The sequence below is a fragment of the Lichenostomus cassidix genome, chromosome 29 (assembly GCF_008360975.1).
Source record: "Lichenostomus cassidix isolate B80296 chromosome 29, HeHo_3.0, whole genome shotgun sequence".
Taxonomy (NCBI): domain Eukaryota; kingdom Metazoa; phylum Chordata; class Aves; order Passeriformes; family Meliphagidae; genus Lichenostomus; species Lichenostomus cassidix.
The window spans coordinates 366672-394237 of record NC_139509.1 but is presented as its reverse complement, the minus strand read 5'-3'; the positions used below and the strand labels follow the sequence as shown (position 1 = coordinate 394237).

At 65.8% G+C, this 27566-nt stretch overlaps 2 protein-coding genes across 5 annotated transcripts; both read right to left on the bottom strand.

The window, feature by feature from the left end:
* Window positions 1-370: 370 nt before the first annotated feature.
* AMHR2 (anti-Mullerian hormone receptor type 2) lies at window positions 371-6571 on the bottom strand. Of its 2 annotated transcripts, XM_085041275.1 has the most exons (14): window positions 6336-6565; window positions 6116-6253; window positions 5261-5443; window positions 4897-4986; window positions 4485-4594; window positions 3833-4057; window positions 3317-3431; window positions 2912-3072; window positions 2420-2567; window positions 2215-2351; window positions 1802-1957; window positions 1091-1127; window positions 674-1005; window positions 371-555 (listed from the first exon to the last, which is right to left on the bottom strand). In XM_085041275.1, exons 1-14 carry the CDS (start codon window positions 6445-6447, stop codon window positions 505-507), a joined length of 1995 nt encoding a protein of 664 aa, XP_084897401.1. In that variant the 5' UTR covers window positions 6448-6565; the 3' UTR covers window positions 371-504. The 2 variants fall into 2 exon arrangements, with proteins under 2 accessions (XP_084897401.1, XP_084897402.1); XM_085041276.1 differs by lacking the exon at window positions 2215-2351 and having other exon boundaries at window positions 412-555; window positions 674-1127; window positions 6336-6571.
* A 597-nt stretch (window positions 6572-7168) lies between these two features.
* SP1 (Sp1 transcription factor) lies at window positions 7169-21975 on the bottom strand. 3 transcript variants are annotated; one of them, XM_085041272.1, is made up of 6 exons: window positions 21883-21975; window positions 20744-20838; window positions 18650-20144; window positions 11898-12066; window positions 11047-11246; window positions 7169-10588 (listed from the first exon to the last, which is right to left on the bottom strand). In XM_085041272.1, exons 1-6 carry the CDS (start codon window positions 21887-21889, stop codon window positions 10275-10277), a joined length of 2280 nt encoding a protein of 759 aa, XP_084897398.1. In that variant the 5' UTR covers window positions 21890-21975; the 3' UTR covers window positions 7169-10274. The 3 variants fall into 3 exon arrangements, with proteins under 3 accessions (XP_084897398.1, XP_084897400.1, XP_084897399.1); XM_085041274.1 differs by lacking the exon at window positions 21883-21975 and adding an exon at window positions 21264-21387; XM_085041273.1 differs by lacking the exon at window positions 21883-21975 and adding an exon at window positions 21183-21323.
* Window positions 21976-27566: the final 5591 nt, after the last annotated feature.

Sequence of the window (27566 nt, the reverse complement as noted above, 5' to 3'; positions counted from 1 at the left end):
GCGGGGCGGGACAGAGCGGCCGCCGCCCCGCACAGCGCCCCCCGGCGGCGCGGAGGTCCGAGAGGAGAATGGGGGAGCGGGGGGCAACGGGGGGCGATAAGGGGAGTGGGGGGCAATAAGGGGAATTGGGGGCGATAGGGGAGCGGGGGGCAATGAGGAGTAACAGGGGCACCGAGGGAGCACCGGGGCTCGTGTCCCCCCCTAACCCCAACCACCCATCGGCGCGAAGGAGACGCTGACACACACTGGGGTGTCCCACGGCTTTATTGGGGGGAAAGGGAGCACCCCTGGGACCCCCTGGACCACGGGCTGGGGGGACATGATGGGCGACCCGGTGGTCCTGGAGTGTCCCGGTGGTCCCAGGGGTCCCAAGAAGTCCCAGGTGGTTCCTGCTTGTCCTGAGGGGTCCCGAGTGGTCCTGGGTGACCCAGGGGTTCCAGGTGGTCCCGAGTGGTCCTGGGGGGTCCCGGGTGGTCCTGGGGGGTCCTGGAGGTCTCAGGAGCCTCAGTCGGAGCTGCTGGAGGAGGAGGAGGAGGAGGAGGAGGACGAAGAGCGCTGGGGGAGAGAGCAGCAGAGCCATGAGCCTCCGGGGGGGCTGGGGGTGACCCCTGTGCCCCCCGCCGTGAGGGTGACCCCTGTGTCCCCCCGTGTCCCCCCGTGTCCCCCTCCCCACCTTGTGCCTCTTCTGAGCCTTCTTCATCCTCTTCTTCATCTTCTTCGCTGCCTTCTTGTCCAGCGCGGGGGGGAACTGGGGGAGCCCCCCGGGGTGGGGGAGGACCCCCGGGTGAGGAGGGGCCAGGGGGGGCCCCGGGGGGTACGGGGGCTGCCCGGCGGGGTACGGGGGCGGCCCGGCGGGGTACGGGGGCTGCCCGGCGGGGTACGGGGGCTGCCCGGGCCCCCCCATGGGGTTGGGGGGTGCGGCGGGGGGCGGGGGGTACACGGGGTTGGGGGGCGGGACCTGGGGGGCGGTCGGGGGGTACACGGGGTTGGGGGGGGGCGGCTGCCCTGGGGGGGAAGAGAAGAGGAGGTTGAGGGGGGGTCTGACCCCGGGGGGTCCAGGCAGCCCCCCAGCTTGGGGTGTCCCCTGTACCTGCGGCAGGGTTCCACATGGGGGGAGACTCCAGGACCTGGGGGGGCACAGGGGGTCAGCAGGGACCCCCAAACCCCCCCGCTGGCACCCCGGGGAAACTGAGTCACGAAGGGTCAGGGGGGCGCGGCTCCCCGGGGTTTGGGGGCGCACGGGGGGATTTGGGGTGCAGCAGGAGGTGCGCAGGTTGTGCAAGCAGGGTTTGGGGTTGGGCGGATCTGGGGGTGCACGGGGAGATTTTGGGGTGCAGAAGCGACTGCAGGCGGAGTTTGGGGTCCGGGGGGGTTTGGGGGTGCAGAGGGATTGCAGGGAGCCCTGAGGGTGCGCAGGGGGATTTTGGGGGCGGCAGGGGGTCCTGCGGCTCCGCTCCCACCTTCGCTCCGACCGCGGCCCCTCCGGGCAGGAAGCGGGGCGGAGCTTGGGTGAGGCTCCGCCCAGGGGGCGGGAGTTTATCCTCTCCCCGCCCCTGCCCTGTTCCCTGTCTCCCACTCCAGCCCCGTGCCTCAGTTTCCCCAAGCACCCGGTGGATCCCTGTTCCCCCCTGTGCCTCAGTTTCCCCAAGCACCCGGTGGATCCCCGCTCCCCCCCTGTGCCTCAGTTTCCCCAAGCACCCGGTGGATCCCTGTTCCCCCTCTCGTGCCTCAGTTTCCCCAAGCACCCGGTGGATCCCCGCTCCCCCCGGCCCGCCCCGTGCCTCAGTTTCCCCGCACTCACGTGGCGGGGGGCGCTCCCCGGGCAGGGGTCCCCCGGGCTCGGTGGAGGCCCCGCGGCCAAGCGCTGCAGCCGCTGCAGAGCCCGCTCGGCCGAGAGCCGCGCCTCGGGGTCGGGGTCCCAGCAATCCTCCAGCAGCTCCGGCAGAGCCCCCCCGGGCTGTGCGACCCCCAAGGGGGCTTAGCGGGGAGACCCTGGGAGGGGGAAAAGCCCCAAACCCAAGGGATCCCCCCGGGTGTGACACCCCCGGACAGGGACACCCCCTGGGCAGGGGTCAGCATCCGCGGGCAGCAGGGACAAGACCCCCTGGGCACCTCCAGACACCCCAGAACACCCCCCTCGGACCCTCGGGACCCCCGCGGGTCACCCCACCCTCGGCCACCCTCCGCCCGCCCGGGGGTGTGGCGGGCTCTGACCTGGGGGGCGCGGTGCCAGGCGGGGGGGATCAGCGGCCGCCGCCTCTCGTCCGCAGCCAAGCGCCGCAGCTGCGCGCCGCTGGGGCTGGAGCCCAGCTCGGCCTCGTACGCCAGCCGGAACGGCGGCACCGGGGCTCCTGCGGGCGGCCGGGGCTCAGCGGGGCCGGGGGGCCGCGGGAGGGGCGGGGGGACCGCCGGGGCTCACCGGGGCTCAGCGCCTGGCAGCGGGACAGGATCTCCCAGAGCAGCAGCGCCAGCGCGTAGACATCAGCCTGGCGCAGGGCTCGGCCCCACGCCCGCAGGTCCAGGCTCTCGTCCAGGATTTCGGGTGCCAGGTACCGCTGGGTGCCCGCCTGCGCCCAGCGGGGCCTGAGCTGGGGCACGGGGCCACCAGGGCCACCAGGGCCACCAGGGCCACCAGCCCCCCACACCAGGGATGGGCTCATGCGGGTGCGAGGGCTCAGCTGGCACCCACAGCCCATCCTGCATATGGCATCTGGGGGGCCATCCCCTTCCCAGGGCTGTCACCTTCCCTTCCCTTCCCTTCCCTTCCCTTCCCTTCCCACCCCATCCCATCCCATCCCATCCTCTCTCTATCCCATCCCATCCCATCCCATCCCATCCCATCCCATCCCATCCCATCCCATCCCATCCTCTCTCCATCCCAATCCCACCCACCCCAACCCCACCCTGTCACCTTCCGGATGCTCACGGCCTGCCGAGCCCCGGCGCTGTCCTGGGCGCGCGGTGGCAGTGCCAGCGCCAGCCCGAAGTCGCCGATGGCGCAGGTGCCATCCTCCCGCACTAGCACGTTCTGGCTGCTCAGGTCCCGGTGCACCACGCTGGGCTTGTACAGCCCTGGGGGACACAGGGGTCACGGGGGGACAGGGCAGGGGGACCCCAGGGTAGGGGACAGGGCAGGGGGACCCACAGGCAGAGCGCAGGGAGGAGGGGACAGGGCAGGGCAGGGCAGGGCAGGGCAGGGCAGGGCAGGGGGACCCCCGGACAGAGCCCAGGGTAGGTGACAGGGCAGGGCAGGGACCCCCGGGGCAGAGTTCAGGGAAGGGGGGACAGGCAGGGGGACCCCGGGGTGCCATGTCACCGTCACGCCACAGCTCCTGGTGCAGGAAGGCCAGGCCACGGGCCAGGGACAGCGCCAGGCGCACGCTGCCCGCCCAGGTGCCCACATGCTGCCCCAGGAAGTGGCGCAGAGAGCCCTGGGGACACGCGAGGGACACGGCTGGGGGCGTGGGGCAGCCCCAGGCAGCCTTTAAACCCCCCAGCATCTCCCACACGCATCTCCCCCCCGCCAGCCCCTACTGTCCCATGCGCCCCCAACCCCCTTAACCCCATTACCCCCTGGAGCCTCCCGAGCCCCAAGGACCCCATTAGAGCCCTAAAGACCCCATTAGAGCCCCAAAGACCCCATTAGAGCCCCAAGCCCCAACCCCTTGCACACCCCAAACACCCCAGGGCTCTCCAGCCCCTCACACACCCCAAGCCCCTCATTGCCCCCTGTGACCCCTGAGCCCCCGAGCCTCCCAAACCCCTGTTATCCCCTGAGCCCTCCGAGCCCCTGCTGTCCCCAAAGCCCCTGTTCCCCCCCGAGGTGACTCACGGCTGGGTAGAGCTGCAGGACCAGCAGTCCCCCTCGGGCTCGGGGTCCGGCCGCCCTGGTGTCCAGCAGCCTGGCCACGTTCTCGTGCTCCATCAGCGGCAGCGCGTGCACGGCGCGTTCGGCCGCGAACCTGCGGCCAGCCCCGGCCGCGAACGCCTTGATGGCCACGGGCCGCTGGCGCAGGGTCCCCTGCCACACCGCCGAGAAGCGCCCCGACTGCAGCACCTGCCCGCGGCGACACGGCTGGCACCGGGGGACACAACCTCCGGCCCCCCCATGTCGCACGGCCGGCCACCCTCGGGCTGTCCCCAGCCACCCTCGGGCTGTCCCCAGCCACCCTCGGGCTGTCCCCGGCCACCCTCGGGCTGTCCCCAGGCACCCCCAGCGCTGCTGTGCCACCCCCGGACCGACGCCCCCTCTGCCGTGGGTGTCCCCACATCCCCTCCCCACACGGGTGTCCCCTCCCAGCATCGCCTGCCCTCCCACTTGGGTGCCCCCCTGTTGCTGTCCCTTGTCCCGTGGATGTCACCCCCGTGAGTGTCCCGTGGGTGCCACCCCTGCGCGTGTCCCCTGGGTGCCACCCCTGTGAGTGTCCCGTGGGTGCCACCCCCGCGAGTGTCCCCTGGGTGCCACCCCCGCGAGTGTCGCGCACCTGCAGGAAGTGCAGCGCCGGCAGCTCCGGGCTGGGGGGCTCCGGGGGCACTCCGACTCTGCGGCCTCCCCGCGGCGGCTGTCTCGCGTGGGCTCTTGTCCGTCTCAGCCCTGGATGGGGACACCAGGGACACCCCCAAAAACCCAGAACCACCCCCCAGTCAGGGACACGGGGACGGCAGGGACCACCGTGTCCCTCCTCACCACCCAGGGGACACGGGGGATGTGGCAGCCCGGGATCCGGAGGACACTGCGGACACCCAGGGACAGGGTGACACGACCCCTGGGGACACCCCCGCCACCCCGGGAGACTGGGAGCAACAGGGATGTGGCATTTGGGGACACCCAGGGGCCATGGGGTAGGGGTGGCTGTCCCCAGGGTCCCCCCGGCCCCGCCGTGTCGCTGTCCCTACCGAGGACGCCCAGGCAGGTGAGGAGGATGAGGAGCAGGGGACCAGCGCCCCACAGCCACAGGGTCCCCGCGGAGGCTCCCCGGCCGGGCGCTGGGGACAGAGACCGCGGTGACACCGGGAACCCCGACCCGGCATGGCCCCGGGTGTCCGTGATGGTGACAGGGGACACTTCAGGGCATCCCAGGCTTCCCCAGCCCCCCGCGAGTCCCAGATCCCCTTCACGGACCCCTCAGTCCCCACATGAGCCCCAGGCCCACCCCAGATCCCCCCAGGTCCCCTCTGGGTCCCATCCCGCCACTTGGGGATCCATCCCCCGATGTGTCCCCAATTCCCGACTGTCCCCAGAGCCCTCTGTCCCCCGTACCTGGGCCCTGGCGGGGTCCCCCCAGCCCCCCGGCCGTGGCTGTCCCCAGCCGTGTCCCCGAGGCGTTGCCGTTGCAGAGGTGGCCGTGGCAGAGGCACACGAGGACGGAGCCGCCGGGGGGTCCCGCGGGGCTGGGGGCGCAGGTGGCAGAGGGACAGGCGGCCCCCCCGCCCCCCCAGCAGCCTGGGGACAGCGGCAGGGTCACCCCCGGGGCGCTGGGGACAGGTGGGACCCCCGTGTGGGACCCCCGGGCAGCTCCTCCCGCCGCTCAAGGCCAAGGTCAGGCGCTGCGCTGGGGAGGAACAGAACCTCCCCGAACCTCCCCGGCCGGGACCCTCTGCCCCCTCCCGGCGCTCGGATCCTGCTGTGCTCACCCCCCGGGCAGGATCAGGCCCCTTTTGCCCCCCAGTATCCCCCGGGCAGGACCTAACCCCTTCATCCTGCTCCAAAATTCCCCCAGGAATGATCAAACCCCTCCATCCCGCCCCAAAATCATCCCAGGGCAGAGGGATTGGTAAGGGTTTCCTTACCAAACCCCTTCATCCATCCCCATCCCCTTCTGCACCTCCAAAATTCCCCGGAGCAAGGACCAAACCCCTTCAATCTGCCCCGAAATCCCCCCGGGCAGAACCAAACTCCTCCATCCGGCCCCAAATCCCCCCCAGGTAAGACCAAACAAACACCACCAAACTCCTCCACCCTGCGGCAAAATTCCCCCAGGAGTGATCAAACCCCTCCATCCTGCCCCAAAATCCCCACGGGCAGATCCATCCCTTGTGCCCCTACAAACCCCCCCTGGGGCAGGATGGCACCGCCGCCCCTGTCCCCCTCCCCAGATCCCACCGGGGGTCTCACCCTGCACCAGAGCGTGGCTGCGGTTCCAGATGCCGATGCAGCACTGCCCGGGGGGACACCGCACTCGCCCCCCCGCGCCCCCCAGCCCGCCCCGCACGCTCGGGTGCTTGTAGGACACGCAGGTCAGGTTGTGGGGTCCTGGGGGGACAGCACGCACCGGGGGTGGCTTTGAACAGCCCCGAAACAGCCCCCCGGGCCGGCTGAGCCCCCCAGCGCCTACCTGGGCGCCCCATGGGAGCTCCGTGGGGATGGTGGGAAGTGGAGCTGAGGAGGAGGAGGAGGAGAGGGAGGAGAGGAGGAGGAGGAGGAGGAGGAAGGTGCTGCCCCCGCATCAGGGAGGAGAGAGCTGAGATCTGGGGGGCAGCCAGGCCTGGACCCCGCCCTGTGTCACCCAAACGGAGCTGAGTGTCCCCTGTCCCTGCCGGTGCCACTCTGGGACTCACTGCACCCCAAAACCCGGCTGTGCCACCCTAAAATCTGGCTGTGCCACCCTAAAACCTGGCTGTGCCACCCCAAAACCTGGCTGTGCCACCCTAAAATCTGGCTGTGCCACCCCAAACCCGGCTGTGCCACCCCAAACCCGGCTGTGCCACCCCAAAACCTGGTTGTGCCACCCCAAACCTGGCTGTGCCACCCTAAAACCTGGCTGTGCCACCCCAAAACCCGGCTGTGCCACCCCAAACCTGGCTGTGCCACCCCAAACCTGGCTGTGCCACCCCAAACCCGGCTGTGCCACCCCAAAACCTGGCTGTGCCACCCTAAAACCTGGCTGTGCCACCCTAAAATCTGGCTGTGCCACCCCAAAACCTGGCTGTGCCACCCCAAAACCCGGCTGTGCCACCCCAAACCCAGCTCAGTGTCCCCTCTCCCCCCCGGTGCCATTCTGGGACTGACTGCACCCCAAAACCGGCCATGCAACCCCAAACGCAGCTGTGCCACCCCAAACTCAGCTCAGTGTCCCCAGCGGTGCCACTCTGGGATTGACTGCTACCCCCAAAACCTGCCCCCTGCCCCCAAAACCGGCCGGGACCCCCCAAAGGGATCCCCTCAGACTTCAGACAACGCCAGCGACTCGTGTTTATTACAAAAAGAACTCGTTCCCCATTTACAAAGGAGCCCCCCAAAACTAACAGTTTCATCTAAGTCTTTGTACAAAAAAATAGCACTTTGGGACCCAAAAAAAAAAAAAAATCATCCCCAACCCCCAAAAAATCGCCTTTTTGGGGGAGGTTATGACATCAACCACCGGATTTGTAAAAACCAAGCCCGTCCCACCCCCCTCCCCCTCCCCAAATTAAAACAGAACAGAGACGGGACGAGATCCAACAGGGAGAGAATTATTGCCAGTTTGGGGGGGCTGGACCCCCCAGGACCCCCCCACTGCATAGAGAAGCAGCCCCGGAATGAAGGGGTGACAGGGGATTAAAGCTGGGGGGTGGGGCAGCCCCAGAGCCCCCCAAAAAACCCAAACCCCAAACCCGGGGGTGCGGGGAGGGCGGGAGGGGAGCAGGGGCTGGTTTGTCCCCAGCCTGTCACCCCCTTTGCAAGGCACGTTCGTGTTTGTGTCCCGGGAATGGCTGGGGGGCTCGGGGGGCTGAGGGGGGTCAGGAGCGGGGTGGGGACCCCAACAGAGCCAAAACGGGGGAAGGGGTCCGGCTGCCCCCCCCGGCACCGGGAGCAGCGCTGGTGGTGTGAAACCCCAAAATGCTCTGATTTCCCTCTGAAATGCTCTGATTTCCCCCAAAATGCCCCGATTTCACCCAAAATCCTCTGGTTTTCCCCCAAAATCCTCTGATTTCCCCCAAAAAACCACAGGGGAGCAGCCCGGGCTCTGAGCAGAGCTGCCCCCCCGGGTTTTTGGGGTTCCCCTCCCTCCCAGCTGTGTTTCCATAGGAAAGCCAAGCTCCATGGTTTGGGGACGAGGAGGGGACACCCCGGGGACATCCCAAAATCCGGGATCGGCTTTGGCACTTGATCCCCGCCGGGCACGGGAGGGGCTGGGACGGAGTTGGGCTCCGGGGGGGTCAGGGGGCAGCAAAATCACCAAATTGAGCATGAAATTCGGAAGTTTCCTGGTTTTTTGTCCCAATCCTTTGCGGGGTTTTGGGCTGGGGTGGGGATGGGGGGAGCTCATAGTGCTTCACAGGGTTATTAAAATACAAATGCTTAAAGTTTCCTATATAAAAATATACAAATGCAAAAATAGATATCGAGAGAGAGAGCCGGGGGGGGTTGGGCCCTGCGCCCCTCCCCGGGGAGCTTCTGCCGCCTTTCCTTTTTTTTCTTTTTCTTTTTTTTGCGGTTTTTTTTTCCTTACAAAAAAACCCCAAATAAAAACAAGATTCCCGCTTCACAGTCCGGCCCCGCTGGCTCCCGGCGGGATCCCAGCAGGTCTGGGATGGGGTTGGGGCAGCTCCTGCTCCGAGGCTGTCCCGAGGGGCTTTGGCACCTCCCCGGCGGTGTTGGCTCTGCTGGAGCAGCTCCCGGGAGAAGGGGAGCAGGAAAAAGGGGATTTTTCCGGAGTGGTGGTGCTGGGCTGGCTGCTCTCCACCCGCCCCGGCAGGGAAAATCATCCTATTGATTTGTAGGAACGGCCCAGGGCAGGGGGAGTCACCCCGACCCCAAACCCGGGCAGGGAAGTCCTCGGTCACCTCCAGCCCCTCCTCAGTGCCACACGCCGAGGTCACTCCCAGGACCCCAAATCCCAGATTTCCCCCCGATTTGGGACCCACAGCCCGTTTTGGGATGGACCTCGGGCAGGGCAGCCCGGATGTGTTTGGGGCAGGAAGAGGAGGGTGTGGGAGGAAGAACGGAAAGGACCAAACCCTCCCCCGGCAGGAAGCGCTGGATCCTGGAAAACCCTTTTTGGGGTTTTTTTCCAAGCTGTCCCTATTTCCAACATCCTTTTTGTTTTCCCTCAGGAGCCACCTCCAGCGGTGCCACCACAAAACCCCCGAGTGTCCCTCGTGTCCCTGCGGTGCTTCCCCCTCGCTCCAGGCCGGCTGAGCTCCGCAGATTCTCCTTTTTCCCAATTATTATTATTATTATTATTCATTCCAACGCTGGCTGTAAAAAAAAAAAATCAACTTTTCCCCCCGAGGAGGCTGCAGTTGTCCCCCTCAGGGCCACATCCCAGCCCCTCTGTCCAGGACCTTCCCCGGAGCGACTCCAGGGAGCTTTGCCAAGAAAACGGCTGGAAAAAACCAAGATCCAAGAAAAAAACCAAAAAACCAACACCCGCCAAGGTCCAGCGCCGGCAGGAGGGCAGTGGGAGTCCGAGGGTGGAAAATCCAGCGGGATCTCCCCCAGAATGCCAAAGGAATTACAGAATCTCCTCAAAGCAAAGCGTCCGACAGCCCGGGCAGGGTGGGGAGGATTTCAGGGATGTTTTTTGGGGATTCTGGTGGCAAATGGGATCTGGGAAGGGATGGAGAGCTCGGGCATCGTCCGACCTGCCCCAGGTGGGGCTGACCTGCTCCGGGATAAGGCATCAAAGGGACCACGCCATGGTCGCAGCAACATCTCTCCTCTCTCAAACGAACACATTTTATATTTTTATATATATAATAATAATATAGAATCTTTTCTCTTTTTTTTTTTTTGGTGGTTTTGGTTTTTTTTGCTTTTTTTTTTTGTGATTTTTTGTGTTGTTTTGTCGGCATTTCTGTCAGGTTTTTTTTTTTGTTGGTTTTTTTGGGGGGGATTTTTTTTTTGTTGTTTTTTATGCTAAAAGGACCAAGGCATGACAACACCGAGGCCAACAGACCTCAGGCCGGGAAGGGCAGGGAGGGCAGAAAGGGACCAAAAAAAGGGCTGAGAAAATAATAATAATAATAATAAAGATCAAGCCGAAATTAAAAAAAAATATATATATAGCTCTGGCCTCTTTTGTTTTTTGCTAAAAGGACCAAGGCATGACGACGCCGAGAAGGAGAGGAGGGCGGGGGGAAGAAAAGGACCAAAAAAAGGGCCAAAAAAAAAAAAAAAAATCAAGCCAAAATTAAAAAATATACATATATAGCTCTGGCCTTCGAGTGGAGGTGGCAGCGATGCCGGGCTGGGTTAGTGCTGGAGGCGCCGTCTCGCCGCGGTGGCCCTTGGTGGCCCTTGGTGGCCCTCGGTGGCCCTCGGTGGCCGCTGGTGGCCACGCCGGCCGCGCTCAGAAGCCGTTGCCGCTGATGTTGATGGACTGCAGGTCGGCCACCTGCATGACGTTGATGCCGCTGCTGGCCAGGCGGGCGATGCCCTCGGGGCAGATGGCCTCCATGGCCACCATGTTGGTGGCGATCAGGGCCGAGGGCGTGGCGCCGCCGTTGCCCTCTGCGGCCGCCGTGTCCATGGGGACGGCCGAGACGTTCATGGCCACGCCGGCCGCGCCGCCCTTCTTGTTCTGGTGGGTCTTGATGTGCTTGGAGAGGTGGTCGCTGCGCATGAAGCGTTTGGGGCACTCGGGGCACGCGAACTTCTTCTCTCCTGGGGGAAAAACGGGAATGGGGAGTGGGATTGGGGGAAACGTTGGGGTTTGGGGGAAGGTTGGGATTGGGGGAAGGTTGGGGTTCGGGGGAAGGTTGGGGTTGGGGGAAAAGGTTGGGATTTGGGGAAAGGTTGGGATTTTGGGGGAAAAGTTGGGGTTTGGGGGAAAAGTTGGGATTTTAGGGGAAAGGTTGGGATTTTGGGGAAAGGTTCTTGCCCTTGAGAGAGGGCAGGTCCTGAAGCCAAGAGCTCAAGGGCAGTGCTCCAACATGTTGGATTTTTGGCAAATGTTGGGGTTTTGGAGAAACTTTTGTTGGGGTTTTGTCCCCAAGAGCTGAAGGCCAACACTCCGACACGTCAGGATTTGACGATCTCATAAATCCCCAATGCTGCCCCACAAACCCCCCCAGACATCCCCCCGAGTTCCCGAGATCCCGCGCCCAGGAGCGCCATCCCACCTGTGTGTGTTCGCTTGTGCCGCTGCAGCTCGTCGGAGCGCGTGAAGCGCTTCCCGCACAGCACCCAGGTGCACACGAAGGGCCTTTCCCCCGTGTGCCACCGCAGGTGTGCCCGCAGGTGAGACGTCTTCCCGTACACCTTGCCGCAGCCTGGGATGTGGCAGATGTGCTGCTTCTTCTTCCCTGGATCCCCAGAGCTCCTGCAAGAAGGGGAGGAGTTAAACCCGAGGGGATTTCAGTGTGTTGGGGAGACAAACTGGGGGTGTGGAGCTGCTGGATTGGGATGAGATGGAGCTGTGGGGCTGATGGGATTAGGGTGTGGTGGGAGGTTCTGTGTTTGGGGCACAACAGCCCCACAATGGGGAATTGGGGCTGGAAAGGTGGGAAAGGAGCTGGGGGTGCCCAGGTGGACATGTGGGTGTCCTTGGGGACATGGGGTGGTGGTGGCCTTAGCAGCGCCAGGGCTTGATGGCCTGAGGGACCTTTTTACTTTTCCAACCTAAATAATTCCATGGAATGGAACACTTTGGGGGCCTCAGACACGAGTGCCAGGTGGACACGTGGATGTGGCACTTGGGGACAGAGGGTAGTGACATCACTGGGACTCAGTGATCTTCAGAGGAACCAACTCCAACCCAAATAATCCCATAAAACGAGAGCTTTGGGGGTGTCATACACGAGTGCCAGGTGGACACATGGATGTGGCCCTTGGGGACACGGGGTGGAGGTGGCCTTGGCAGTGCTGGGACTCGACAGCCTGAGGTTCCCACTGCACCCCAACTGATCCCCCAAAAGGAGTCCCTCTGGGCTGCCCGAGCTCTGCAGAGCTGCTCGGTGTGCAGCAGCCTCACCTGCCCTCTCCTTCCTTGCAGTAGGGACAGGTGCAGGCCTCTCGCCGTGTTTTCCGGCCCTGCTGGGGCTGGGGGTCCGGGCTGGTCTCCCCCTCCTCCACGGCCGCGCTGTCGTCCCCCAGCCCGTCCCCACTGCCGCCGTGCAGCCCCAGCTGGGCGCCGTGCTCACCTGCAATGGAACACGGGAATCAGAGCAGGTTCCTCACCTGGGCAGGTGTTAATCCCACCCTTTTCCCTCGGCTTTCCCACTATTCCCCATCCTGGAACTCTCCCTGCCCTCCAGGCCCTGAATTTCCTGCCTTTTCCCATTTCAGTCTTTAATTTGTTTTCAGGAGAGAGGTGGGAGCTGCATCTCTCCCCAGAAACAGCTCCCTGCCAGCTGCTGCAGCTACTCCAGCATAATTCCAGCAGAATTCCAGGGAGACAAATCCACCTTTTTCCCATCCATTTCCTCACGAGAAATCCCTTTTCTGTCACCTGAACGTGGCAGGTTTGGGACAAAGCACACCTGGGTCCTTGGAGCTCAGGGAAGGACAAAAGCCACCAGGGAAGGACAAAAGCCACCAGGGATGAATCCCTGGAGCTCAGGGAAGGACAGGAGGAGGACATTGTCCCCTCCAAAGGTGACAGGGTTTGGCCTGGAGGTCGTGGCTGAGCTCTCAGCAGTGCCATTCCTGCGCTCCCTGTGAAGCTGAGGAATTTTGGGAGCTTCCCAGTCCCTCCCTGCAGCTCCTGTGACGTCCGAGGGAGCCAGGGAGGGGTTTGTAAGCTCCCTAAGCTGAGAGCTTTGTGCTCCAGCCGCGGATTAGAGATTTCCCCGGATGGGAAGAGCTGCTGGACAAAAAAATTGAAAAAAATAAAACCAAACCGGGAGAAAACGCAACTTCTCTCCCCCAAAAACCCCAAACCAGGGGAAAACACAAGTTCTCTCCCCAAAAAGAGAGTGGGGAGGGGGAGAATCCAGCCAGGATGCCTCGGAATGGCTTCAATCCTCCAGGAGGCAAAAGCCCACGTGGCATTTTCCAGCCTTCTAGCATAATAAAAACACAACATTTCTATTATTTAAAAGAATAAACCCCAAATCCTGGGGATGTGTGGCTGCCCCTCGGCGAGGCTGAAATCCTGGACCTGCAGGGATCATCCCAGCCCAAGCAGGAGCTCTGAAGGCTCTGGGATACAGCAGGTTCAGGGGAAAAGTGGGCAGAGAGGATAATTCCCATTTATTATCCCCACTAATGCACATCCCTGATGAGATCAACCTTCCCCAGAGGCTCCACGCTCAGGTCAGCAAAGCCCTGGAAAAATGTGTTATTAATAGAGCGAGAGGGAGGTTTAATCCTTGGAAAAGCCTGGGAGAAAGAGGGGCTGGGGGAAGGCAGGAGAGGAGAGCTGACCCCCAGAAATGTTGTTTTTAAGTGGTGTCCCACTAAAAACCCCAAACTGTGGAATCTTGGCTCGGGAATTCTGAGCAGACAAGGTGTTCCTTGTGCAGGGAAAAGCAGCAGGGCTTGTTTGCTTTATTTAGCAAAGCACCAGGAGGTGAGAACTGCCCGGGGGGAGGAGAGAGGAGCTCTGACAGCCACCCCGGGCAGGGAAACAGACCTGCGTTCATTTGGAGGGGAAAAGCTGGGAATGGAACCCAAAACCAACAAACCAGGGCTGCCTGGGCAAATTCTGCCTCTCTGGCAGCTGGGCAGGGGCAGCAGGGAGGAGAGAGAAGAGAAGAGAAGAGAAGAGAAGAGAAGAGAAGAGAAGAGAAGAGAAGAGAAGAGAAGAGAAGAGAAGAGAAGAGAAGAGAAGAGAAGAGAAGAAGGGAAGAGACAAAACCCAGGAACACACAGCCCCAACCTCTCAGGGTGTGCTCCTGAAAAAACCCTCAATCCCCATTTTCCAGCTCACAACTTGAGCTAAACCCTGGCTTCTCCCCACTTCCAGCCCGGTTTTTGGGGTCACTGCCCTGCCCAGAACAAACCCCAGATGCACCCAGGAGCTGCACAAAGGGACAAAGCGGGTTTGGAACGACATCCCCTCGGTTTTTTCCGCCGCCTGATTCCCTCCCTGATCTGCAAAATGAGTTAATCTGCACCAGGATTCATCCATGTCAGCGAGCCAAGCCCTGGCTCAGCAATTCCTTGGAGATCAGGGCGGCACAGAGGAAGCAGGGATGGATGGGGCAGGTTGGAAGGCTGCAGCCCAGCAGGAATTGTGCTTTAATTTGCACTCCGACGGCTCCAGAGGCCACTCCTGGAACTGCCCGAGGTTTCTGTGCGTCAGGATGAGCCACACTTCCCTCAGAGAGGGAATAAATTGGGATGGAGGCACGGGATGAGGGAGGTGGGCTGTGAGGGGGACAGAGCTGAGGGAGGGAATCACCTCCTCATCCTCTCTGCCAGATCCATGAATCCCCCAGGATTTGCCAAATCTGCTGTGCTGCAGACTGGCAGACAGAGCCCCTGGAATTCCTGTCGGGATTGGCACAAAGCTGGGGTGAGGCCTCTGCTCCTGCTTTGCCCTTCTGGGGTGAAAGCACCCTGAGCACCCTCACCCTGCAGCTCAGGCAGGTCCCACAAACCTGTGACAGGGCTGTGGAAGGAGGAAAATCCCTGGATGAAACAGGGAAGAGCAATTCCCAAAAGGCAGAACCCCAGCAGGCATCTCCCACCTCACCCCAAGCTCTGCCGCAGCCAGGGGCAGCAGCTTTCCGGAGCCACAGATCCCAGGATTTCCACCCCAGAGGAGGAACTCCTGCCTGTATCTCTGCCAGGATCTAAGCCAGGCGTCCCGGGATGGGAGGGAGGGGATGAGGAGCCGTCTGGACGCTGCCAGGGTGGGAGAGGACAATCTGGAGAGAAGCCACACGGAAACTCCCCCAGAGCCGGGAGCCACATCTCCTGCGTGGGGTGATAAGGAGGGAGCTCGGCGGGGCTGGGTGAGGCAGATATTCCCAGATCAAAGGGACAGGCAGATCAGGGCCCAGCAGATGGGGCTGGAGCTGGGATCTGGCCCGGGAGGAGTCACGGGGTGGGTGTTGTGCTCGACCTGTCCGACCGGCTGAGCCCTGGCCTGGAGCAGAGAGAGCAGGAGGAGGAGGAGGAGGAAGAGGAGGAGGAGGAGAAGGAGGAGGAGCAGGGCTGCCCCACAGAGCCCAGAACCCATGGAGAGGGACCCGAGTGGGGCACAACCTCCCTGGACAGAGCTGCACGAACGCTGGCTCTGCTGGGATCAGTGATCAGTGACCCCTTTTCCCGAGTGAACCCCAGGGTCTCCAGGGATTCGTGTCCATCCCCCAGCGAACAGCACGGCCAGAGGTCAGCCGAGGAATCCGGAGGGGATGTAAAGTCCAGCCTGGCTGGAATTCAGAGCAGGAAGTTTCACAACATGCTTGTTTTGTGCCGTGATGTCACGGGCGCGGCGCTGAGACAAACAGGGCTGTGCGTCACGGGTGGGTCCTGCCACGGGGGGACCCTGCCACGGGGGGACACTGCCACGGGGGGATCCTGTCATGGGTGGGTCCTGCCACGGGGGGACACTGCCACGGGGGGACACTGCCACGGGGGGACACTGCCACGGGGGGGATCCTGCCACGGGGGGGACCCTGCCACGGGGGGACACTGCCATAAGGGGACACTGCCACGGGCAGACCCCAATTTCAGGATCCAAAGCAGGGTTTGGTTCCCCTTTTCCCCTCCTGCCACCCTCGATGCCACAGGCATGGCTCATCCAGGCCCTGCCACACAGCTGCCCTTAAAAAACAGCAACCAGGACACAATTGGGTCTTTGTGTCGCTGCCCCGGCGCTGGAAGGACCCTGGGAGGACACAGGGGGAGCAAAAATCCCCAGGAGGGGTTTTTTTGTGGACACAACTCCGAGGGTTCCTCCACCCACCAGGGATTTTCCCTTCCAGGACAGTCCTGATGCCCCACTGCTCGACTGCCCCACATCCTCCATCCAAGGAGCTGGAAAGGAGCTCATCCTGCCCAGGAAACCCCAATCCCACCAGGGATCCCTAGGGCTGGGACAGGGACAGGGGGACAGCAGGGATGGGACAGGGACAAGGGGACAGAGCCACTGCAAGGACACAGAGCTAAGAACTGTCCCTCTCCTCCTCCTCCTCCCTACGGCAAAAGAGGAAGAGAAACCCCGATGCCACCAAGTCCCCGCCACTCCCCCCCCACAGGATGTCCCCTCCCTGAGCAGGCTGGGTGACACTGAGGTGGCTCTCAGAGCCCACAGAGGTGTCACAGCCCCGGGGAGGGTTTTGGGGCGCTGCCAGCACAGGAAATGCCTTCCCTGGCATGGGGGTGGCTCTGGGGAGCTCTCCCCGGGGGCTGCAGGGCCTGTTTGCCCACATGCCACCCCTGGTGGTCACAGAGCTGTCCCTGCTCTGCTCCTCCCAGCCCAGCCCAGCCCAGGAGGAGCAGGAGGAGGAGGAAACAGCTTTGAGCCACCTCATTAACACAGACGCAGAGTCAGATCTGCCCCACGCTCTGCCTCACACCCAGGAGCAAAAAAATCTGAGTTTCAAAGACCTTTTCCGGTGTTATTTTCTCCCAGGGAATCTTTCCCTTGCCAAAAAAACAGAGAAAACCTCACTGGCAACAGACCCGTGGGGTTGGGAGCCACAGCCCCCTGTCAGTGGGGCTCAGGATGGGACATGGAAGCCCCAGGGAGGTCGAGCTGAGCTCTGCAAGGGGCAGGACACGAGTGCTGCCAGCCCAGGTGGCACCCGAGGCCACCAAACCCCTCGCTGGGCACCTCCTCCTTCCCCACCCCCTGAACACACAGCAGGATCCAAGGAAAATTCTGTCCCCTCCCCAGGAAACCTGGGCTTCATGTCCCATTCGCCTCCCCCCGGAAGCACAGGAGCTTTTCCTGCCCCAAAATCCCCTTCCAGCTCTTTGCCTGGAGTGGAAAGTTCCAGCAGCATGGAGGCTTCGAAAGCGCTCAGGATTTGGGATTAGGGCAGCATGGGGAACAAACCCCCTCCTCAAATTCCCCTGGGAGAGCTCGGATCCGGAGGGACCAAGGTCTGGAGAGGGGCTGGCTGTGGCTGAGGGGGACAAAGGGACTCATTGCCACGTCTGAGGGACACGGCTGGACAGAAACTCCTCGAGCCCAGAGTCAAATCCTGCCGCTGGATCAGCGCCAGGAGCTCTGTCCTGCCCACAGCTCTTCCCATTTCACCCCAGGAGCCTCCAGGACCACCTCACAGAGCTGGGGCTCCCCAAAAAGCTGCTCTGAACCCTGCTCTGACTGTTCAAACGTCCCCACGTCACAGTGACACGTCCTCGGGGCTGGGGACAGAGCGAGGAGGCCCTGCTGCTGCCACCGCGGAATTCGTCACCGCGGATCAAGGGCTGAGCTGAGCGAGCTGCCGAGCTAAAAAAAACGAGCAGGAGGAGGAGGAGAAAGAGGAGGAGGAGGAGAAAGAGGAGGAGGAGGAGGCGGCGGCTTGGCAGCGGCGGATGGGTGGTCTCTAGAACGTTCCTCCCTGTCCCACCTCCGAGGGCAGAGCCAGGCAGCAATACAGGAACTGGGGCTCGCCCATGCCTCTCTCAGTGCCTTCAAAACAAGGGATCCACGCGAGGAACGAGCTCTGGCCTCGGCAGGAGTGGCCCTGGGCGGGGGGATCACAGTGAGGGGACCCCGGGGGTCACAGAGGCCACGCGGTGACCCTCTCTGGGTGCCAAACCCGGCTTTGGGAGCCCCGCGGGTCTCTGAGTTCGGGGAAATCCAAGGATCAGGCTAATCCCGAGGCTGGAGTAACCCGTGGATGGCCTGCGAGCCAAGCTGCTGTAGCAACAGCCCAAAATAATGCTGCAAAACAAGCCCGGGGGAGCAGCCGCCGCCTCTCGCGAGAGGGAAGTGCGGGGTGGATTGAGCAACATTTTCTGCTGCCTCTCAACTGTGACTAAATCCAGCAACAGCTCCTTTTAGCCCGAGCCAGAACAAAAAAAACCCCAAAAAACAAAAAAAACCCAAGGAAAACAGTGGAAAAGCAAGTGGAGAGCGTTCCCAGAACTGATTCCTTCCGCGGCGGAAGCTGAGCGGGCTCCAGCTCAGTTCCCACATCCACGTATCTCCCTTTTCCCAGGCCGTGGGAGAGGGTGGGACAGATCCAGGGGACCTGAGCAGGGTGCCCTGTGCCCACGGGGCCAGCTGGGCCGCCATGAGGTCACGCTGTCCCGCGCCAGCACCCAGACATTTAATGAGCCCTTTCTTCCGCCCCGTGAGGAAATTCCCCCAGGCTCCGTGACTGTGTTTGTTTTCATGGGGTTTGCAGTTAATCCCGGGTGTTTTATGGTTGTGACTCTGCAGGCTCAGCTGGGAAGCTGAGCTGGACTCAGCTCCTCACCCAGCCCTGACCCGAGACCCCCGAGGAGCTCAGCTGGACTCAGCTCCTCACCCAGCCCTGACCTGAGACCCCTGAAGAGCTGAGCTGGACTCAGCTCCTCACCCAGCCCTGACCTGAGACCCCTGGGTGGCCACCAGGGCCGGACAGTGGCACAAAACCAGCAGAGAGCTCATTTGCACTTTCCCCCCACAGCCACCTCCTCCCTTTCTTTCCAAGACTTCAACTCCCCAAAAACACCTTCAGAGTCTTCTGGCGATCAACAGAGGCTTCGCACTCCCTCCGTTGGCCAGCACAAGCCCCACCCCACTTGCCAACACCATCTGACACCAACCACGCCCAGCCCAGCCCCGGCCCGGCCCCGCAGGGTCCTGTTTCTCCCGGGTGCCCCAGCACTCACCGGGGGCGTTGGCGATGGCCAGGGGCAGCCCCTGCAGCTGGTGCACCTGGATCCCGGACGCTCCCAAGGCACTGAGGTTAATAGTCTGGAGGCCCGGCACGGAGGAGAGCTGGGCGGCGTTGACGGTGACCGTGCCGCTGGGCAGCGAGGCGATGGGGGTCAGCGTGGTGCTGGTGCTGCCCGACTGCCCCAGCGACACGCCCTGCATGGGGGCCAGCGTGATTGTCTGCGCCTGGGGGTTCTGCACCTGCAGGTTCTGCAGCTGGATGGTCTGCCAGCTCACCTGCCCGTTGGGACCCACCGTGGGCGTGCGGATGATGATGGGGCCCGAGTTGGGCACGGCTTGGAGCTGCAGGTTCTGCAAGGTGTCTTGGGAGATGGCCTGAGTGGCGAAGGTCTGGCCAGACAGCGGCGTGGTCTGGAGGGCCTGGATGGTCTGCCCTCCCTGGACCAGCTGGGGCTGGATCAGGATCTGCTGCTGCTGCTGCTGCTGCTGTGACTGCTGGCTCTGATCGCCCTCCTTCTGCTGGCCCGGCTGCAGGGCCACCCCGGACACGGGGCTCTGCAGAGAGTCCGAGCTGGGGACGCTGCTGGCCCTCTGGGGGGTCTGCGCCTGCACGTTGGTGCCCACCGTGGCGCTGGTGGAGAAATTCATCACGTTACTGGTGGTGGTGCTGGAGAAGCTGTTGGCGTTGGTGAAGAAGGCGCCCGAGCCAGCCTGCGACGTGGCCGTGCTGCCCGAGCTGCTGGCAGCCCCCGAGGTGGCCGGCTGGGAGCTGCTGTCCGGCGAGCCCGAGGTGCTCAGGGTGCCCGTCTGGGACGTGGGCGCCAGGCTGGCGGCCACGCTGTTGACGGGCAGCAGGGTGATGTTGCCGTTCAGGGCCACGGGCACGTTGGCCACGTACTGGGTCTGCCCCGAGAGGCTGTTGTTGGCCAGCCCCACGCCCTGGATGGGCACGGCCTGCTGCAGCAGGTTGGGCATGGCGATGAGGTTGCTGCCGCCCGCGCGGCTGGTGATGATCTGCTGGTTGGAGCCGGGGATGATCTGCAGCTGCCCCGAGGCATCCTGCTGCACGTTCACCTGCGCCGGGGTGGTGGCGAACTGCAGCTGCTGCCCGTCGATGGTCTGGAACTGAGGGATCACCTGGTACTGGATGTTGGGGATGACGCCCGGCAGGCCCGTGAGCACCTGCTGGTTCTGCAGGCCGGACGCCGAGGTGACCACGTAGGGCCCGGTGCTGACCGGGCGGCTCTTGGAGGCATCGCCGCCGTTGCTGCCGTTGCTGCCCGGCTCCTTGGAGCCCGTGGGGGTGCTGGAGCCCGCCGAGATGATCTGCCAGCCGTTGGCCGACTGGGTGAGCTGGGCGGCGGCCGCGTTCAGGTCCAGCTCGCCGCTCCCGCCCTGCTGGCCCTGGGAGCTGTTGGAGTTCTCATTGGGAGACTCGATGCGGCTGCAGGTGGCTGCCAGCAGGGCCAGCGGGGAAGGCTGCGACTCCTGGGGATTAGAGGAGGAGGAGTTACGGGGGTGGGAGGCGGCCCGAGGGGCAGGCCCGGAGTGGGAAAAAAACAACTAAAAACACGGGGAAACAAAAAAAACTTAAAAAGAGAAAGCAGGGAGGAGCGTACTCGGAAAAGATAAACACTCCTTCCTGGACAAACCCACCCACAGCCGGAAAAATACAACTGCCAGGCACAGGGCTGTCAGGCCGGGACAGCCTGAACCCACAGGGAAAAGCCCTTTGGGAGGGAGGAAAGGGGAGGGAGCCTGCCTGGGAAAGCCGAGAGGAGAGGGCTCCTCCACCCCAAAGCCAGGGAATCCCCCGCAGCAGAACAGACCCCAGGAAGGACGGTCATCCCTGGGCACCCCGCGCTGGAGCACGGCCAGCGGGGCTGTGGTGTCACCGGGAGCAGGAGATCTGCGCGTTTCGAGCAGAGCCGGGGAGGAGGGGAAGCCACGGGCGCTGCTTGGCAGTGCTCAGCCTCCCTTCCTGCCCGGGCCGAAACGCTCGCCTGGGCCCAGCCAACAGCCCGGGCCGGCCCTGGACTTTGCCACGAGCTGCCGGGGCCGGGCGGGGGCCGATCCTCCCCACTCACCTGGGCCTCCCCTCCGCCGGCGCTGCTGGTGCTGCTGGCGTCGCCTTCGCCCTTGTCGGGCTTCACGGCCGACATCTCCTCGGGGCTCTCCTGGTCTGCGCGGGAGGGAAGCGACAGCCCCGGTTAGGGACATTTCGGGGCAGGGCAGCGGCACGAGGCTCGGGAGAGCGGGGCAGGGCCCGGGGGGCACACGGCGGGCCGGCTCCGGGGGGACCATGTGCTCCTGGCGCAGCCGGCGAGGGGCTGGGAAGCGCCGGGAGCTGCCAAAGGGGAGCTGGCAGCGGGACAGGGGGGGAGGACCCGGCCCTGCTCCAGGCCCCAGCTCCTCCCCAGCCGCTCGGGACACTCCCTGGCCCCCGCCGAGGTCCTCCCCGGGCCTTCCCCTCGCCGTGCCCGCCGGCCTGGGCGCACACCTCCCGCCCCGGCCCCGCGGACCCACCCCGGGATTCCCCGGCGCGGCTCCGGCCCGCGGGATGCCCTGCCCGGGGCTGCCCCGGCCGCGCGGGGTCTGCGCTCCCACCAACTCCTTCCTCTCCCAGCGCTCCGCAGCCTCCTCATCCTCCGCCGGCCGCCGGGGCTGCTCGCCCCGCTCCTGCCCTCGCCCCAGCGCCCCTCGCCGGGGTTTCCATTCCGGGGGACGGGAGAACCGAACGCCCACGAAACCCCCCCGGCCGACGCACCTTCCCGCGGCCTTCCCGCACGGCCCCCCCGCCGCGGCTCCCGCATCCGCCCCCGCAGGGCGCCTTGCCCGGGAACGGGGGAAGCCCCCCGCTCCCCGCCGCCCACCCGCACAGCCTCCCCGCCATCTCCGCGCCCGATCCCCCGGGATCCCTTCCTCCCTCGCCCCCCCCCGCCCCCAGCCCCGATCCCCGGGGCCTCCCCATCACTCCCCGCCGCCCCCTCCTCCGCTCCAGCCCTGCCCGGCGCGGCCGCCGGTCCCTCCCCCGAGGCCTTCCCCCCTCCCCCGGGTCCCTCCCCCGGCAGGTCCCCCCGGCGCGGCGCGGCGAGGCCCGGCCCGGCGGGGCCCGGCCCGGCCCGGCGGGGCGGGGCCGCCTCTGGCCCCTCCGAGCGGGCGGGCGCCGCCGCCTCTGCGTGTGCCCGGAGCCCCGCGCGGCGCTCGGCCCCGGCCCCGTCCTTACCGCTCATGGTGCCGGGGCCGGGCCGGGCGCGCGGGGCGGGGCGGGGGCGCGGGCGGGCGAGCGGCCGAACCCGCCGGTGCCGCCGAGGGGCTGCCGAGGGAGGGGCCGCGCGCCGCGGCCGCAGCCCCGCGCCCCGCCCCCGCCGCCCCCGCAGCCAATGGGCGCCGGGCGGCCGGCGGAGCGACGGGCGGCGCGGCCAATGGGAAGCGAGGGCGGTGCGGCGCGGGGGGGAGGAGGGCGGGCGGGCTCCGCCCCCGGCGCCCCGCCCCGTGGGGGAGGGGAAGCGCGGCGGGGCGGTGGCCAATGGGGGCGCGGGGGGGGGAGGCGGGTGGCGGCGGCGGCCAATCAGCGCCCGCGCGGGCTCGCAGGGAGACCCCGTATGGGCGCGGCCGCGGCGGCGCGGGCAGCGACGTGATTGGCGTGCGCCGCGGCCAATGGAGCGCGGGAGGCGGGGAGCGGCGGGAACTGGCAGCGCGGAGCACCAACCGGCTGCTCGGGCCGGGCGGCGGGGAGGGCGGGGAGCCAGGATTGACGGCAGCGGCGACCTATCGAAGCGCGGAGGCGGTGGCCGCGGCGCGGCGCGGAGCGAATCAGCGCGCCGTTCCGTCTCAAACGGACCAATGGGCACCGCGGGGAGGCGGGGTCAGCGGCCGGGCTGCGCCCTTGGGGGGACGGCGCGGCGAATGGCGGACGGGCGCCATGTTGGGTCGGGTTCCTTCAGAGCTGGCCGCGCTGCCCCGGGCGCCGCCACGTCGCCCCGTGCCCTTCATACTCTGTGTTACGTGCGGCTCTTCCCTCCCGGAGTGCCTGTTCCGCGCCACGAGCCGGCTCGGCCCTGTCGCGACAGCCGCCGTGGCGCTGCGACACGTCCTCACGGTCCCGCGGCGCTGCCAGCACCCCCGGCGCCCTGTGCCGACATCGCGCAGCCCTGTCGCGACATCGCCCAGCCCTGTCCCGGCATCGCCCAGCCCTGTCCCGACACAGCCCAGCCCTGTCCCGACACAGCGGGCAGCCCTGTCCCGACACAGCCCAGCCCTGTCCCGGCATCGCCCAGCCCTGTCCCGACACAGCCCAGCCCTGTCCCGACACAGCGCAGCCCGGGCAGCCCCTGGCCTGGGAACGTGGCTTGCGACATTTGTGGGGATTGCGGGGTTTGGGGGTTTCCGGCCAAAATCACTCATTTTACAGAAAAAGGAGCGGTTTGGTGGCAGGCGGGGCTCGGGAGGGTGTCGCGACACCGGGGAGGGGACACGAAGGGACACGGAACGGCTTTGGTTTCGCTTTCCAGCATAAAAAACAATCGGAGCTGCTCCCCCTCGCGCGTGACCTTCCCGTTTCCTGGTGTTTTCGGCCCAATTCCTCCCCGCAGCCCGGAAAGGCCTTGGTGCGGCTTGGGGACAGCCTGTCCCTGCCCTGTCCCCTCCCTGACCCCCTGCAGGCCATTGGGATCTCTCAGTGTCCCCTCCCGACCCACACTGGTGGCACCAGGGGGCAAAAGTGCTTGGGGGGACACGGGGACTGTCCCCGTCCTGTCCCCAGAGCTGAGTCCCGACCCCTCGTCACAGTCCGGGCTGCAGATGGCCTGGGGGGTCGCGGCAGGTCCTGACCCCATAAACCCCTTTCCAGGCGCCCTCACCCCACTGATCCCAGTGGGATCCTCATCCCGGTGACCAACAGCCAGTAAATCCCACCTTTAGGGCCCCACTGCCCCTCTAACCCCCAATTAACCCCCAAATTAACCCCCAAATTAACCCGTTTTCCCCATCGAGGCTCCCCCCAGTTAACCCCGTTTGTCCCCTACAGGAACCCCTTTAATCCACTCCCCACTGCCCCTCGTTGGGGTTCCCCCCAATTAACCCCCAAATTAACCCATCGTTACCCCACACGGGGACCCCTCCCCAGTGTCCCCAACGGGACCCCTCCCCAGTGTCCCCAACGGGACCCCTCCCCAGTGTCCCCAGTGCCCCCTAGGGGATCCCTCCCCGGTGTCCCCATCGGGACAGCTTCCCAGTGTCCCCAGTGTCCCCATCGGGACAGCTTCCCAGTGTCCCCAGTATCGCCACTAACCCCAGTGTCCCCACGGGGACCCTCCCCAGTGTCCCCATCGGGACAGCTTCCCAGTGTCCCCAGTATCGCCACTAACCCCAGTGTCCCCACGGGGACCTCCCCCCAGTGTCCCCAGTGTCCCCAGGGCCTCCCCCTCGCGCCCCCTGGCGGTCGCGGCCCGGCGGTGCCACCCGGGCTCGAGGCTTTGCTGCCGCCTGGCGGGGGCGCCACAGCGGGCAGTGTCACCGACTGTCACCGGCAGTGTCACCGACTGTCACCGGCAGAGTCACCGACAGTGTCCTGTCACTCACCACAGCAGGGTCTGAGCACTGACTGTCACCGGCCGTGTCACCGACAGTGTCACCAACCCTCCCCTGCCACCGACAGTGTCACCAACAAATAATGTCACAGACCCTGCCCTGTCACCTACCACAGCGGAGTCCCAGCAGTGACCCTGTCACCCACAGTGTCACCCACAGTGTCACCGACCCTGCCCTGGCACTGACTGTGTCACAGACCTTGCCCTGTCCCCAGCTCTGTCCTGTCCCCGAGATTGTCCCCAACCCTGCCGCTGTCCCCAAGCCTGTCCTGTCCCCACCTCCCCTTGGCTGCGTGAGCTCAGGGGACACAGGACGGGGACAGAGGAACCCTCAGCCTTGGACTGGGGACAAACTGGGAGGGACACTGGGAGCACTGGGGCGAGCCGGGGGGCAGCGGGACCAGCCGGGGGTGCCCCACCCCCCCTGCCACCCCCGAGCGTCCCCCCGGGTCCCCCCTGTCCCCCCCGCGGGTCGCGGCCGCGGAGGAATCAGGGCGACGCCGGGCGACTCCCAGCAATTTTGGGTTGGGAACCGCAGAAATGCAGCGCGGCGCGAGCCAGGGCGGCCCGGCCCGGGGACAGCGGCGGGCGGGGGCACCGGGGGGGTCACGGGGCCTGGGCACCGGGGAGGACAGGGGGCTTGGGGGACCCGGGGGGACAGGGGGCTTGGGGGACCCGGGGGGACAGGGGGCTTGGGGGAGGGGACACACCCTGGGCAACTTGGGGGGCTCAGGGCTGGGGAGGGGTCGCTGGCAGCTTGGGGAGTCCCAGGATATTGGGGAGGGGTCCCAGGGTCGGGGGGAGTCCCTGACAGCTTGGAGGGATCCCAGGACATTGGGGGCTGTCCCCGGACTTGGGGGACACGCGGGATCCCCCCGATTGCCGTGGGAGGGGTCTCTGGCAGCCATGGGGGGACACAGGGCACGGTGGCAACTTGGGGGGCTCCTCTCGGCAACCTGGGGGGCTCCTGCGGCAGCCGGATGGGGGTCAGGCCCCGGTGCCACCCCCGCGGCTGCCGCTGGCACCGCTTTGATGTGGCCTCGGCACCGCAGCGCGATGGGAGCCACATGGCGGGGGGGACAGAGAGGGGGGCGGGCTTGGGGTCCCCGCGGGGCTGGGGCCACCTCTGTCCCCCTGGGGTCAATCCCTGTCCCCCCAGGGGTCACCCCTGTCCCTCCGGGGCCACCCGTGTCCCCCCTGGGTCTGTCTGTCCCTGCCGGGGGTCCATCCCCGTCCCCCCCCGGCTCGGTACCGGTGGTTCTCCCCCCCCGCGGCCCCCGCAGTTATTTCCAGGGATAATTCCCGGGATAATTAAAGGGTGGGAGGAAACACCGGGGCCGTGGGCGCAGCTCAGCCCCGGGGCCACCCTGCCGCGGCTTCCCCGGGGGTGGGAACCCCCCGCCCCCATTCCTGGTCCCTCCACGTCCCCGATGTCCCCTGGGGTCCCTCCGGATCGCCCCAGGTGCCTGTGGGACCCCCGGTGTCCCCCTGGGTCCCCCCCATCCCCCGTGTGCCTCAGGATCCCATGGGACCCCCAGTCTCCCCCATGACCCCCCATGTCCCCACGTGTCCCCTGGGCGCTCCTGCCTCCCCATATTCCCCCTGCGCTCCTCCTGTCCCCTCCATGTCCCCAACCCTGGGGGGATGCCGGGGGGGCTCGGAACAGCGGGGTGCCCCCCGTGGGTGGTTCCGGGGGGCTCTCAGCCCCGCTCCGAGCCCGGAGCCTCCCCCCGAACCCCCCCGGTCCCGCGGGGCCGTGGGCGGCCGTGGCCGGCGCACCCAGCGCGGGGGCAGCGCTATTTCGGGGCCTCCGACCGCAAGGGAAACATCCGGGGGCTGGGGGGGCGGGCAGGGCCGGGGGGACACGGGGGGGACACGGGGGGACACAGGGGGACACAGGGGGACACGGGGGGACACGGGGGGACACGGGGGTACCGCGAACGTTCACACAGCACAGTGTCCCTCCTGCCCTGCTGTCCCCAAGCTCCCCATGCCCGGGGACACCAGGGGTGACTCCCGCGTGCTCCACCCCCACCTGGCGCGGTGTCCCCTGTGTCCCCCAGTGCCACATTCCCGGTATCCCCAGTGCCCCCAGTGCCACATTCCCAGTGCCCCCAGCGCCCCCAGTGCCCCCAGTGCCCCCAGCGCCCCCCGCACACACATGGAAGCGATTCGGGGCTGATGCCTCCTCTCCCCCGGCCCAGCCCCCGGTGTCACCACGGGGAGGGGGGGACACTGCCGGGACCCCCGCGCTGGGCAGGGGTGTCCCCTGGCCCTGGGGACCGGGGTGGGGACAGGGACATCTCCAGCCCTGCAACCTCTGTCCTGCTGAGACCCCCAGACTCCTCTCAGGGGGATGAGAGCCCCGAATTTGTGTCGTGGTGGGGCTGAGACCCCCCAAGTTTGGGGCAGGGGGGCTGAGACCCCCAAACTCGTGTCAGGTGCTGAGCCAGGCCGACAAATGGGGGTGAATGAGGCAGAGGAGGGAAGGAGAGATGGGAGGGAGGGATGGGAAGAAGGAGGGATGGAGAGGAGGAAGGAGGGAGGGAGAAAAGAGGGATGGAGAGGAGGATGAAGGAAGGGAGGGATGGAGGGGAGGATGGAGGGAAAGAAGGAGGGAAGCAAAGAAGGAGGAAGGAAGGAAGGAAGGAGGGATGGAAGGAGGAGAGGATGGAGGGAAGGAAGGAAGGAGGGATGGCAAGGAGGATGAAGGAAGGAAGGAAGGAAGGAAGGAAGGAAGGAAGGAAGGAAGGAAGGAGGGATGGCAAGGAGGATGAAGGGAGGAAGGGAGGGAGGGAGGTACGGACAGCCGGAGGGTGCCTGGCCGGCTGCCCGAGGCCGAACCCCCCCGGGCCGTGTCCCCCCCGCCCCCGCTCGCTGCCGGCGTCCGGCCGGGTATAAATACCGGGTAATTGCGGGGGCCCGGCGCGGCCGCGGGGCCGTGGGCGGCCGAGCCCGGCGCCGCCCTGTAATCAGCCCCCGCCGCCCCCCCGCGCCGCCGCCGCGCTTTGAAGGGTCCCGGGCCGCACGGGGGGGCTCCGCACCGCCCCCGAGCCGGGGAGAGACCCCCCACCCCAATTCACACCCCCATCCCGGCAGCGGCCGCTCGGGCAGCTCCCGCCGCCCCCATGAACCGGACCCCGGTGGGACTGAAACCCCCAAAAACCCACGGGAGCCCCCCCGTCCCACAGCCGGCTGGCTGAGGAAGAGGAGGCATGGAGTGGCCGTCCCAGTTTGCTCCCAGTTTGCGGGCAGTGGAAGCCCGGCGAGGGGGGGCTGCGGTTGTGGCCTTCGGCGGCGCCGGCGGTGCGGAGCGGAA